Here is a 14961-nt window from a genome sequence, read left to right as displayed (position 1 = left end):
GTTCTGGAGGAAGCTGAGTTTTTTTTCAAAGACAAGTCAAATAGATAATACTTGAGTGATTTCAATTTCAAGAGCAGGGAGAGACTGGACCAACAAGTTCTGCAGGTTGCCTTTGCCAGATCAGCTCCGGCTGAGGAAACCTGGGCAACAGCAATAGCCACCCACAGGGGAGCAGGCTCCACCCAGCCAGATCAGTTCCTCTGATACATAATCTAGAGAATAAAAAGAAAACATGGTCCCGAAAGCTGAAATATACACACACGTAAAGGTTGTTCTTGAATCAAGCACACTTTTAAGAGTTAAAAAAAACCAAAACAAAACCAACCAACCAACGAAGGAAACAAAAACCCACCAAAAACCCCACCAAACCACTTTATTCCGTAATTGTTTTTTACTCAAGTTTTCATTCAGCAAGGAACAGTTTTCTGCCCCTGATAATTTCGGCAATTCTCTTATTTTACACTAATGGAGCTCTTGTCATATTACAACTGGCCTAACCAGAACTCTTTTTTCCCTTGTTCCATTTAGCAACCTAGGCAGACATCCTTAACAAAAACATCTAATAAAGAAGACACTATGGAGCATGCAATCTTATTCTAGTTTACAGAATGAAGCACATGGCACATTAGAGTACTCCTTCCCAAAGGGATTACTTAGTAAAAAAAGGAAAACAGCACCTATCTTAAAGTGTATTCAAGTGAATATTTTCAAAGGTAAATTTTTGGACTGCAAATTAAGATAATATCATTACAGCAGAAGAGGGGAAACCTTATTTTAAAAATGCTTTTTCCTGTGAAATCGAAGTTGCTGCTTTTTCATGATCTTCTTAATACTCAAATCTGTTATGAGACAGTGTTTGTCTAGAGGTCCAATTGCTTTTTAAGTGAATCTTTCACTTTAATTAGTTTGGTAGCCTACAGGGCATTATTAGCTATTATGATGAAGCTAACAATGAATATGGCTTTCGTATGTTGATAACATCATTAGGTTTCACACAGGCACTCTGACAGCTGAGGGAGTTACAATCCTGCAGATACATTAAGTAATACATCTTTGCACACACAGATTACAGATCAAATTATTGCCATAGCACAAACCTGTTCCATTATGTATTTTAAATAGGACAATTAGGACATCCCTGCGCTGTGAAACAGACAGCTACCCAAACCAAGTAGACAGTTTTTACTTAATATCACTAAACTTGGAGGTAACTCTCTCAAACATATTTAACAATACAACTCAGTATACTGAGTATATACTAAGAATGCACTGTAATATTTATGTAAGAAACAGACAGAGCTAAATACCAATTAGTACAAGGATTTTCTGTGCCGTTCCACAGAAGCTGAGCTGCAGTGCCGGAATGACGATTTGCTTCTGTCTTATACAGTTCAGTCATCAGCAAAATCACATCAAAAGACTTAAAATTCACAGTCAAGATGATAGAGGAAGTTTTTCCAACAGTACTAATTTTGGTTTCAAGTTTAAAGTAAAAGGAGGTAGTGCAGTAAGGTTCAACCCAATTTTACTGATGCCAGGTATATTTGCCAGTGGCCTGTGGGTTGTCTTGTAATGTGATATTTGAAGAGGGTTTGTTTCCATCAGTATATGCGTGTAAGAAAACATCAACTGGTCTCCTGGTTTAACATCTTCCCTTTTGTCATACCTGTGAAGAATAAAGAGGCTTTTATTTATATTTCTCACTTTTCCTATTAAACAGCTCTATTATTGCAGGGTCATGTAGCATTCTAAATGAAACAAAAAAGGAACTGTAACATTGTTAGTTATATTTCTTGATTAAATAATTAGTACTAGAGGAGGAAATTGTATTTTTGAAGAGTTCTGGGACTCAGTCATTCCATGCAAATCTTTCTGCTGCTATTGTGATATAAATCAGGATTCCTAGAAAATTTTTTACTAGTCCCCTATTTGAGTTCTGTTGAGAAAGGACACCAAAGCCTAAGACTGTAGGAAACTGGACTAATTTTTAAGGTTTACTTTACCAGAATTGCAGTTTGGATAAGTGTGGATTTTTTTTTGTTTGTGGGGATTTTTAATAATTTTTAAGAAAGTACTTTAGCAGAACCACTTTTCTTCTGGTAGTCATACATTAAAGTAGAAGCCTCAGAGAATAACAGCGAGAAGACCTCCTTGAACTCTGTAGGAAAGAAAGAACAGCCTGACAATTAGAGTATTAACTTGGCCCTTCTTATTTCTGAGTTCAGCTCCCTGATCTACTACCTATTTGGGCAGGTCACTTTGGGTCAGCTGTCATAAACTTGTTAAAGTACCAAAATATATATAAATTATATATATAAAAGAAATATTTAAAAAGTAACTAGTGAGCTCTAAGACTATTTAACAGGTACACTGACAGTTATTTCGTATAAAGACTTATGTTCAACCTAGCTATTGAGGGAGTTTACAGGATGAGAAAAGTGACTTAGCCATTTGGCAGGGATGTGAAAGATCTAGCTTCAGTCACTCTCCATCTGATCTAAGCCCAAATCTGAAGATGATTATCTGTCAGAGCTGTCTCTAATCTTCTAGAAACTGAGATACATCTCCCTCACTATCTCATGAGGACACTGTTCAAATTCACAATAGTTATTTATTCATTCACTGAGGAGAGTTCAGGTGCAATTTATAGCCCAAGGGTCAGGATACTCATATTGGTCATGGCAGCCTGATCAAGTCTTCAATCCAACAACTTCAAAGGAGAAAAATGAGATAAGTCCACCCCAAAACGCTCCACAGACCACTGTTAAGCTCTGTAACCCAAGTGAAGAGCAGTGCCCCATTCTTCAGCCTTTCTGTTGCCCTGTTCTATGAACTGTTTTCCATCAGCATTTGTCACTCCTCTTCTTAGGCACCTGACTCCTCCTACACGTTTCACAAGCATCTTACTCAAGGCTGTGGCTTTCCTTGCAGACATGGACACTGGGAAGCAGTGCAATCCCAACCCTACATACCCTTAAATGCACCCAGGATTAAATACAGCCTGCACCTTTGGCAACATGTCTTTGCAGGTCTGGGCCTCTCATCTGTCTGAATTCTCTGAAAAAAAAATCTCAATTGATATTTTTACAATGCTCCCTGAGATAGCAGTCACTAAGATTTAAGATATTTAAAGGAAGAACTTCACAACAAACTACAGGTTTTGTGTGGATTGTTAACTAAAATTCTGGCAATTCAGAAAAGGTCCCAGGCTGACAGAATCCAGGTGTCAATAAATACACCATGTAATGCAGAATTAGATTTTGCACAGGGAGTAGGTGCTTTCTTCTTCTAAAACAATTGCATGCTGATCTCACCTGCTATTTCCAAAAATATCACAGTATCCCTTTAGGTTGGTACACACGTCCAAACGAGCAGAAGGAAAGGCATACTTTGTAGCACCTTTACCACCTACTAATTTTGTATTTTCTTCATCAGCAAATAAGGGCCTTTCATCTGGCTGCAAGCATTTCTGAATTTTATTATTTTTAAATACGTTAAGCTTACACAGCGTATTTATTCCTGGTTCAAAGAGACTGCACTAATTGAAGGGAAGATTGTAACACCTGTCCTATGTAAGAACCTGCATCAAGCTTCTTTCAGTCAACCCTTGAAGAAAAATAGTGGATCACTTGCATTTTTCTTGAGGCAAACAGATCTAATCTGAGCATGCCACTGAAAGCTGTTAACTTTAAGGCACTTTTATTTATGGATTGCAGTCATCCTGATGAATCATCAGCCTTCACAGCCACCCCATCCACAAATCTGTTTTTGCCTGACATACACTGTCTATGAAGATGGTAAATTAGTTTTCAACCATCTGAACGGCTGTCACTTCCTTGGATAAAGAGAAAATGGACAGTTGGTGCCACTAAACTTTGCAGTACTGTGCTGTTACACAGTGTGTTAGTCTTGTGTATGATGCTCAGTTGTGGATTGTGCCTAATTTTTTTAATGTGAAACTTCATGATGAATCAGCCCTTCCTTGAGGCTTTGTTTTGCTGAGTAGAGATAAAAGTGAGAGAGACAAACTGCTCTGGAGCTACAACACTATGAAACATCTATCAGTGACAGGGATATTATTCATTCACCTTCCAATCTCACTACACTATGCCTTACAAGCCCAAAACAACCCAAAACTCACAACCTCAAAAAGCTCATTGATATGAAGCACTATTTATAGAGTAGTGTTGTATTCAGAGTAGTGTGTATATTTAAGTATAGTCAGAAAAACAAAGATTGGAACATTTTAGCTATCATGCATGTTCTACCCCTTGTACTCAGTTTAATGATTTGTGGCTTGAGATTTTCTCTGGATTGAACATACAAAAAAACAAGTTGAAATAAACACTAGATGGGTAACTGTGGAGGCTTTAAACTGTCTGTACCATCATGAGAGAGCTTGAAAATAAATAAGGCACAGCAAGATTGATGATTTTTGTAATTCTCCCAGAAGCATACTTATCCCTTCTTCTGCATTATTTCCAAAGTACTTTTATCTCTAAACATACCAATAATTAAATTATGTTCATCTGATCCTGAATACTGTAACTGGGGAAAAAGAACTTCTTAAAACAAAATTTGCTTATATTGCTTTTGTTTTGTGCAGTATGAAGGGAGGCTTTGTATCACTTTCTAGTGAGTCATTTTCATTAAGATGACATTAAATTAGAAACCTACATTCCAGCAGAAGATGTAGGCCTAAGAATCAGAAAGGTGCCTACTTTTTTGGTTTGTATCCTGAAAAGCAAATGATGCCATCCCACAATGTCTCCTACTATCCATTCCAATATTCTGATTTTTAAAACTGTCTAGCACTGCTGATCATAGTAACAAAGCACTCAACAGCCTTCTCTCAGAGTTAGTGAATGTGTCCACAACAGCAGCTTCAATGTGAAGGATGTTCCACACAGACTTTCAACATTAATATGTACATGAGCCTCACATCACCACACATCATTCAAAGACAAACAAAATGAGAGGATATCCCCACAATTATATAAAATTATCAAGTTCAACCATCAACTTAGCACCACCACCACGTTCACCATTAAACCATGTCCCCAGGTGCCATATTCACTTCCAGGGATGGTGACTCCACCACTTTCCTGAACAGCCTGTTCCAATGCTTGATAACCCTTTCCATGAAGAAATTTTTCCTAGTATCTCATTTAAACCTCCCCTGGACAACTTGAGGCCATTTCTTCTTGCCCTTTGAAAGATTCTATGCTATTTAGGCAAATCAGAACCAATCAAAACAAAAACCAAGACTGTTCTGTATTTCTGAAACGGTAGCACCAAAATTCTCTGAAGATTCACATTGTTCTTGACCTGGCTTAATAAATACGCTGTACCAGAAATGGTGTTTGTAATGCTTGTCTCTGCACATATATAAAAAAGGAAAAAGGAGACTCCTTTCTTCAGATCAAAATAATTCATAACATACCTCCAATCAGAATTGATTTCTAGAAACCGAGAAACTCCCGTTTGTGCTGCAGCCACATCAATATGAACAGAGACGTCTACATAAATAAAGAAAACAGAATACAGTTTCAACATTCTTCTAAGAGCACTCTGATTAATAATAAATTAAAAAAAGTAACAAGAAAGATGCACGTAACTAGTGCGAAGTAGTATCCAATACGTGAAAAGATATACTAGCAAAAAAACCCTAAAATTAAAATTAGGTGAACATTCCTCAAGACAGCTTTACATACCTGCTGTTGAAGGTACCAACTCATGCAACTTCTGAATTGCCACTCCTCCAGGATAATTGAAATGTGAAACATATAAAGATGTTCCTGAATAAGCAGCATTAACTAGGAGATGCATGATAACAAAGAAAGATCCAAGTTTATAGAGCCAGGATCTCCGGTAGTTATTCAGACTGTTGAGGAAGGAAAAAACAAAAATAAACTTATTTTCTTTCATAGTGATCATTGACTACCATGACAGAACTGTTATGGAAACTCCATTGCTAGATAATAAAGATTAATGCAAATTTTATTAATCATGTATGGCATGCATTTATTATCAATTTCTAAAAGATTTAACTTCTAGTGACACTTAAATTAGAATATTCTCATTAATATAGCTAAAACAAGCTCATTAATAAAGCGAAGTATTTCTGTGTTTAAAACCATTAGCTATGATTGTATTGTCTGTCAAAGAAGTTGAGAGTATAACTTCAATTTGTTTACTCAATATACCCAACTACATTTAACTCCATGCTTCACGAGCCTCACCTGTATATTAAACTATCTCCTGAGGTAAGTTATATTAACAGCACAGGAGTACACTGGAATGTGTCTTTTTTCTGGTGAATAAAATAAACTGAATTGTAACAACATAACAGTAAAATCAGGGCTCTGTTCTCAACTCTGCTCCAGACTTGCCAAATGGTCCTGTCAAAGCATTTAACTTTTTTCTGTTTCTACTTCTCTCTATGGTTTGGTACACTGACATAGATCTCGACCTCCTTTCTACAGCATATGAACATCTCAAGGTGATCCAAAGTACAAGATGGGAAAAAGTGCATAAAACCAGTAATGATAATTTGTCTTTTCTTTTGCATTTTCAGAGGGAAAAAAACCCAAACCAAACAAACAGAATTTTGAACTTACATCCGTGAGCACATTTTAGCAGCCACTATGTTGAAGACAGGGAAAGTATATATGATAAAACGCAGCTCTTTGTGTGGGAGAAACGAATACAAGAAAATAAAGCCCAGTGCTGGCAAAAGTAAAATCCGAGTTCTCTTTTCTGTTACACCTAAAGGTACAAATACAATGCTGCATCCCAAAGCACGAGGCAGGGCTGAATAGAAATACCACAAGAAGGGAGAGGTCTTCAAGGTGAAAAGGCGAGTTAAGGATGTTTTCACTCTTAACAAGTGAAGTAACTATTCTTTACAGCAGTACATGCAGATTTTGCAAATAAGCAGTATACTTTTTGTACACGCATTTTTCCAGGCCTTTGGTTTCCTGCCTTATCTTTAGAGAACTAAAAGCAGTTGCTTAACATCATTCACATCACCCAACAGAGGCACATCAAATGGCACTAGTGATAGGCAACATGAAAACCCAGGGGGAAGAAACCTGGTTTTACATAGGGAGAACACAAAGAGGCAAGGAGGAACAGTCAGAAAAGGCAAGTTACAATTTGCAGAAGGATCGAAAGGACAGACACTGTGTCATAAATTTCAAATAATGAAATATTAGATCAAAAGTAGAATTTAGCACCCTCACTGAGTCTGAGGAATAAGTTACATCAAGTCTTTGCTTTGGCTGGTAGTATTATTTTTCCCCAAATGTTTCAAAGGATACTCCCCAGTTGGAACTTTTGTTTAAAACTGTGTTATACCAGAGCACTTTCCCCTCAGGCCACACAAGTTGCCTCCAAAATAGAGAATCCACAGCAACTGTTAGCCCTAAAAGAATTAAAGAAATACAAATCTGCATGAATTAAAAACTAGGAAAAAAGCAAACTAACATATCCAAATAGCACATTTACTGATGAGATCAATATAAACTGAAACACGGATTGTAAGCCTCACCCAAAACCACAGAGAAGGTTGAATATGTCTGTCTTGCAGAGGAAATGCACAGAAGGGAGGCATTTCTTAATAGAAGTCTTAAAAGAAACATGTTACATATTAATCTAGTTGGGATTCACCCTACTCCGACCCCAAGTGTGAAAAGCAGGGGTTTAGCTGAAGTTTGTTTTAAAACAAATGCTTAGAGCATTAAAAGTCATGAATGGTAAGAAGCCCAAGTTAACTTCAAATAGTACTAAATAATTTTTTATTGTAAAAATGTTAGGTTACAAAAAGCAATCTCTAGAAGTTTGCTACTATTTATTTGGTGGGAGGCAGGAGGAGGATAAGGGATGAAAGGCAAAAAGGGAGAGCAGCAAAACCATCAGCCCCATCTCTTCTACTTCACACCTCTACTCTGGTATTTAAAGATTTTGCTCAGGTAGGAAATGGCAGTGTCAGTGACTAATTCCCATTGGACTTCCAAACTCTTACATCATGAGGTGCCTCCAAATCCACATGGCATGGTTGTTTAGTGTTTGTATTGTCCACGCTGTGTAAAGGACAGCACACTGCCAGAGATCATCACATATCTGACAACAGCACTTTTAATTAGATAGGATGGCAGAGAAGCTCAGACTATGTGCATATGCATGGCTCTTCCATGGATGGGTAGAGACAAGGGGATTCTTCAACCTCCCTAGCATGGAGATCACTTAAGCTGTTAAATTAATGTAATAAAGGAATAGAGTTGAACTGTAACTCTCCCCACAACCCTCTTGCTTGGTATCTCTGTCACACCATTGTATTTTATCCTGGGCTTTAGCTTATCACCGTGGCAATAGATACTACAACTGATAACATGCACAAGTAGCTACAGCCAGATACTAATTATACTGAAGTCAACTTGCACATCTAAGCCTCTTTAAGATCAGGACATTATACTGTAAGCATCTAAAAGCAAAGGTCACAGTATCTTTCTCTGCTCCTTGCACATCTATTTCCTCACAGGGAAACTTTCAAGGAAATAAAAAGTCTTATCATATGACTAGCAAATGGAATCGAACAAAAACAAAAATACAAACAATACCAAAACAAAACAAAAACCAATCAAACAAAAACAACCAAACAAAACCCCCAAAACAAACCACCAAACCAACCAAAAAATGACGAAAAAAACTAAAAAAAAAAAAAAAAAAAAAAGAAAAAAACCCCTTACAGGACATTTATTTACCAGAGAAATCAGTCAAAACTCCACACTTCTCTTGAATTTAATGTCATTTGCTTTTTTCCAAGCAAACACTTACCCAGCCAAAAAATTCCAGCAGGAACAGCATGGGAAAGGACCTTGAAAACGGAGATTCTTTTAGTTAATAAAGTCACCAGGAGCATGAGGCCTAAGAATATGCAGAGCTCTGATCTGAAGACTATAATCGCCAAAGCTGAGAACCAAATGAATGGCCTTTGCTTTTGCTGTATCCAAAATGTCAATGCCAGGAGCACTGCAAAAAAAAAAAAATAACACACATCGCCCGACATGCTGAATTATTGCTTTTCTAAAGGACAACACTATTCTCAATGCTATCTTCTTCCTCTAACTTCCCACCAATCCTCTCTTGGTCTTCATACCATTTCTAGTCCAGAAATTTTTCCTCTGCTAGAAGAAGGTAATTTGGAACAATGCACAGCTTTACACTTTTGGTGCTTAATTAGGAAAAGTATAACCACAGAAGGAACACATGGGAACTCTTTCTAGACAGTGTATTTAATAGCTTTTGAGGGGGAAAAAAGAAAAAAAAACCTTAAGGGAGTACTAAAAGCCTTTCAAAGTATGATTCATAATTAGCATTGCTTGATATCAGCTGAGCAGTTAGTTTATTCTCTTGGCTAAGTATATTCTATTTTCATGATAACAGCAACAGATTTCAAATACGACTATGAGACTACAGACTATTGCTCAGGGAGAGAGAACCACAATTCATTTCAGTGATTAGCTGGAGACACACCATGTCTCTACACACTAAGTTCATAGGTTTTTTTGAACTGCAGTGTACCTAGTGCCTTTTCAATATCTCTGTGCTTTATGCATGATATGTGTACTCAAACCTCTACCTAACCAAAGCCATCTGACAAAACCCACATACACTCAGAATCAATAAAACTCGATTCAACAGTCATTGTAAGCACATGATTAAAATAAAAAGAAAGGAAGAAATCTCAACTAAAGTTTTCTAGTCCTGCTATCACACAATTTAATCAACCACATGCATTATTTATTCTGACTGTACTTTTTCTGTGCTTTAACTATGATGCATTTGAAATAAGTTTTATATTTTAAAATTATTCCTGTGAAATACCTACCAAAAGGAAGTGCAAACACATTAGGGAGGGTTCGTGTACAGTAAAACATCAAATGAAACTGAGTGACAGTGATGAGACAGAAAATTGATGCTGTAGTTGCTCCAAACTGTTTTCTAACTTCTTTCTGCAGCTTCCATAACGTGTAAATCACACTGAGCCCCAAGCTTCCTCGGACTATTAGAAGAATAAAAATGGGAATTAAAGAGTAGTATCAGACAGACCAGTGACGAACAGCCATGTTATATAACGTAATGCAAAAAAGTTCTGAAGAATAATACTGAAGATATCACAGTATAACCATCTTCAAAGAAACAAAAACCCAAACAAAACTTCATTAGTTTATCTATTCTAATCCACCTTTAACTGGTCTGGTCCTTCTGCACAAAGGTCAATGCTTCTATGACCAAGTTAAATGATATTTTCTGAAGCACACAAGAAACATGTTTCGGAACACACAGGAGTGTATTCTCTGAAGACAATTGAGGCACTTGTTTTTTCTACAGTATCTGACATCTTTTAGCACAGACTTTCCATGTGCTGTTCGTTATCCCCAAAGAGGAAGTGGAACGGCCATGCTGGCCCCAAGTACCTACAGTTTACAAAATCCCTCATTGAGGAAAAGAATGTCACATTTTAACAATTGATCCAAACATTGAATGTAACAACGATGCCACCCATTAGTGCAGCAGGAAAAACATCTCTATTCTGAGGATCTGAAGTTCTCATACCTATCAGCTGGGAGTAAAACTTGGACATTTTTAGCACAGAAAGTACATATATAGCTGGGCTGGAAAGGGCAGCAATAAAAATTGGTCCAAGGAACGTTCTTGGGACAACTCCAGGAAATTCATGATGGTCATACTGCAAAAAGGAAAACTGATGTAAGATAAGCAAATCAGAAACAAAGGAAAATAAATCATTCTCACCGCATTTATCTACTCATAGTGCAGGGAATTGCCATCTTTAACAGTGTCCAGAAATGAAGACATACTTTTCAATTTACCTTATCCAAGTCCAGTTGGTGGTACACCACATCATGGATAGCTTGTAGGTTAAAGCTTTCCTCCACTTTTGTGAAAGGACAGACAGTTAAATGAACAAAAGCCACAACAATAAGCAGCAGCAGCAATGGGAATGACTGCCTACTTGAGTTCCTCTTCTGAGCCATCTTGGGCTTGAAATTCACAAATATTCTACAATTGAAAAGAAAATAAAGAGAAAACACATTAATAACATTGCAGGAAGTGTAGAACCAAAGAAAGAGATTGATAATGCAAGGACAATGTACTAAAGTAGTGGAAAAGTTTAAACAAAGTTTCACTTCAATTATGTCTGCACTTTGTGGGAGAGACAACTTTGTTATTTATTCTCATTTTAATCACGCACTGGATTTACACATAATCTTAAGAATGTGCTCTCTCGTTTGTCCAGGACTCCAAAATCAGTGGGAGAGGAACCATGAGGATGAGGAATTTCTCAGAACAGAGTACTTTGATCTTCTGAGTTTGCCAGCAGCAAGGTCTGGACTCTTCAAGTGAAGGACGAATCCCCTCTGGCACTTACACCCTGTGTCACTATGGCATCAGACAGTCTGAACCCCATCCTTCACACTTCTACCCAGAAATGAAAGCCACCTCTCCCTAGTGCTTTATTTCACAACGCTGCTGAGCCATTCTTCTGGTAGCATTTACATTATATTTTATCATTATGATAAAATCATGTGTCCAGGTGATACCAGAGCAGATCTATTTCATGTTCTTTTAATTTAAGCTTTCCACTTAAAGTTTATAATTTAATAAAAGACAAGAGATTTTGGTTACTGTTACTCTTGCTCTGTTCTCACAGAAACAAAACTACAAAAATAGCATTTTTGAGGTACAACTGGGGGTTTGGTTAGAGATGTTTTCTCCTGTGTTTTGGTCTAAATATGTCCATCAAACAGATGTAAGATAGCTGGCAGATTTCCTAGGATCACTTAGCAACTGCTTCCTAGAGTTACCTTTTTTCTGAACTGATGTTTGTGCTGCTCATTAGTAAAAATAAATACGAGTATGTTCATGTTCCTTATATTTACAATTAACACCAATAACACCTAAAATTTGCGTTCTTCCTGTAAACTGCATGTATCTGCATATTATTTTACATATCTCACTGACTGCATCTCTTTTTCTTCGATAGCCTCTGCTACAGACTGTTATTGAAGCTCTAAGCCTGGGCTTAAAGACAGGGAGCTCTGTATTACATCCTTACAACTCTTGCTTTGTTCTGCATTTTTAAAAGCCTACACAACATAACATCCCAGAAAGTGGGAATAAGTCTTTTTAACCTGTGCATAATATCACTTCCTTAAAAAAATGGCTAAATATGGGTTATGTAACAACAGAATCCTTTTTCCACAGCAGTAGCAAAGAAGGTACAGGACTGACATGAGGAGCACCTCCAGAAGTGTCTGGCAGGAATTAAGCCTCTGCACAGGGCCATTCATTTTGCACAGACTCTAGAAGGCAATCTTGGTCAATTCTTCCAATAAATGCAGAGGCATCTAATGTTTCTGGCCAAACTTACCAAGGACAAAAATGGACACTGCAAGGTCAATCCACCACTGCACAAAGCAACATGGGCATTTGAGTAGCTTATGTGTCAGGCAGAGCAGCACATAGACACTCACCAGCAAGGCAGGTATTCCTCACTCCCAGTTCACAGCTTCTTAATATTTCAGATATTTTAGGACCCAAAAAAATCTTTATAAAATGACGCACATGCCAAAAAGCTCTATTTTTTCCTTCTTAACTACCTCAGTTTCATAAGAGCTTTTACCTTCCCCTATAAATACTACATTCATTATCCTCTGACCACTCTACAATATAGCCTGCTCCTGGTATCTTTAGCTGATAACCACCTGAATAATCAGTCCCCAACTTCCTAAATCAGAATGAAAGTGAAGCTATATATCCCACACACAGTTTATCACAAAGCTTTTTTTTATCTTGTTGACTCCAATCCTTGTGTATGCTTGAAGAAAGCATGCCAGCACACTCATACATCTTGAAGATAATTACATGCATTATAAATACTGAGATTCCCTGAAGGAAAACATGCTAGATGATAGAAAAACCAAAGCACAAAGACAACATCCAGGTTTCTGAGATAAAGCCTAATAAATTCAGTTGTCTTGTCAAGACTCAAGATAACTTGCTCTGCTGAAAATTGATGCTGACAAGCCTCAAAATTCAAGTGGAATTTATCAAGACAGGTAGATACTGAATTTGATGATCAAAATAAATTTTCGATATAAAGGCAAAATACTTGCAATTATTTTTATTTTTTTAAATCCCAAAACCACAGAAACAGATTTCACTTATTTTAATTATTTTAATAATGAACTTTAGAGGAATAATTGTAAGTAAATACATATAAGTTTTCTCCACTGTTAACATTCTGACAACTTAAGTAGAATCCTCCCCAGGTCTCTAAAATGCACCCACACTGACTTCTCCCAGATGCCTACATCATGACCAAATCAGAGAAGAGCAGCAATTCTTCAACACAAAGAAGTCATCTCTTCATGGGATTAAACCGGGTGAAAAAAAAATGGCTTTTTTACTTAAAAAAAAAAAGGCTGAAGTACTTTCATCAACAATGGTTCATTGTTGTTCTATACTTTTTCAGTGGAAGTGCCATTAGTTCAAATGGACTTTTTACTCTTCCCATGAAAAATCTACCATACTTAGCTCATTTTTGTTTTTTCAAACATTCTTCACTATAAATATGACAGTATGGTAGCCAAACTGCATGTTAAATCTGTCTACAGAGACTCATTTCACTCCCTCACACAGAGGCATCTAAGCAGAACCACAAAGTGCATCCCACCATAAGGTCCTCCCTCTTTGGCTTGATCTAGCTTTGGCAAAGCCTATGTTGTATCATCTTAAATTTTCATGTTTTTCTTTCCTGTGCTTTAATAACTCTTACAACTTTGCTCTGAAGCTAACTTCTCAATGAGGTCAGATTTAAACTTTGTAGTTGCTGGGATTGCTTTTTCATCTTTTCTTAGAAAAAACTGAACAGTTACTATTCTTTTATATACTTACTCATAAGTTTAGGGATTGGCTAAAAAAAATAAAAGAATTAAGACAAAAAGAGAAGAGAAAGTTGAGGCAAGAAACGAAGTGTGGGACGGCACCCGACAGGAAGGTGCGATGAAGCTGTGGAGTAAATGTCACTCACTGTTTGGACTGGGGAAGAAACACACAGAACGCTCGGGACTGAAAAATACGCAAACCCAACCCAAGGACCCTCCCCGCGCCCCCACCGCCATCGGGGCGCCCCGGGCTCCTCAGGGGACACCCCACACACCGCGCGCTCAGGCCGGGGTGCGAGGGGCTTCCGGGGGAGTCCCGGACGACACCAAACACCGCCCGCTACTCCAGCAGTACCGGCACCGCCCCCCAGGCCGCTCCGGCTCTCCGCGGCAGGGGCAGGGACAGGCACCGCGCACACCCCTCAGGAGGCGGTTGCCCCGCGCTGCCCGGCCCCTCTCCCTCCCTCCTGCCACAGCTCCCGCGCCCGGGAGGCGGAGAGCTGGGGCGGCCGCCTGGCAGCGCCCGGCGAGGCTCCCGGGAACGCCCTGTGTGCCGGCTGCAGCCGGGCTGTGGCGATGGCAGCCCCGCTCCCGTTTGGTCGGTCGTTCCCTCCCTCCTTCCCGCCTTCCCTTCCTCTTTCGCTCCCGCAGCCCCGGGCAGTGCCCGTGGCCCGGCCCGGCCCAGCCCGCACTCACCGCGCGCGCGCCCGCGTGGCCGCCCCGCGCAGGGCGCCGGCAGCGCGCGAGCAGCCGGGCCCGCCCCGCGAGCACGTGACCCGCTCCCCGGCCGGCCATGTTAGGTGAGGGCAGGGCACGCCCCGTCAGCGAAAGATCTCCAAGGCGGCGGCTGCCGAATACAAATGGCGGGCGGGTTCGAAGCCCCGGCGGAGCTCGCGCCTGCCCGTTCTCACGATGGCGGCTGTGGCGCCCGAGGCCCGGTGCCCACCGCTCCCTCAGACGGCTCGGCCGCGCCCCCCGCTCGGCTCGC

The 14961-nt window shown here is 39.2% G+C and overlaps 1 protein-coding gene across 3 annotated transcripts; it reads right to left on the bottom strand.

Annotated features, from left to right (window-relative positions):
* Nucleotides 1-356: 356 nt before the first annotated feature.
* Nucleotides 357-14889, bottom strand: ALG12 (ALG12, alpha-1,6-mannosyltransferase). Of its 3 annotated transcripts, none has more exons than XM_027640035.1 (10): nucleotides 14871-14889; nucleotides 10896-11085; nucleotides 10621-10753; nucleotides 9893-10066; nucleotides 8839-9033; nucleotides 7323-7426; nucleotides 6621-6844; nucleotides 5715-5884; nucleotides 5444-5519; nucleotides 357-1666 (listed from the first exon to the last, which is right to left on the bottom strand). In XM_027640035.1, exons 2-10 carry the CDS (start codon nucleotides 11058-11060, stop codon nucleotides 1435-1437), a joined length of 1473 nt encoding a protein of 490 aa, XP_027495836.1. In that variant the 5' UTR covers nucleotides 11061-11085; nucleotides 14871-14889; the 3' UTR covers nucleotides 357-1434. The 3 variants fall into 3 exon arrangements, with proteins under 3 accessions (XP_027495836.1, XP_027495833.1, XP_027495834.1); XM_027640032.1 differs by lacking the exon at nucleotides 14871-14889 and adding an exon at nucleotides 14670-14737; XM_027640033.1 differs by lacking the exon at nucleotides 14871-14889 and adding an exon at nucleotides 13984-14312.
* Between the last annotated feature and the right edge of the window lie 72 nt (nucleotides 14890-14961).

This window comes from Corapipo altera, unplaced genomic scaffold (genome assembly GCF_003945725.1).
Source record: "Corapipo altera isolate COAL_440 unplaced genomic scaffold, ASM394572v1 1b, whole genome shotgun sequence".
Lineage (NCBI taxonomy): Eukaryota > Metazoa > Chordata > Aves > Passeriformes > Pipridae > Corapipo > Corapipo altera.
Note: the sequence above shows the minus strand (reverse complement) of the source record. Positions and strands in the feature narration are given on the sequence as shown.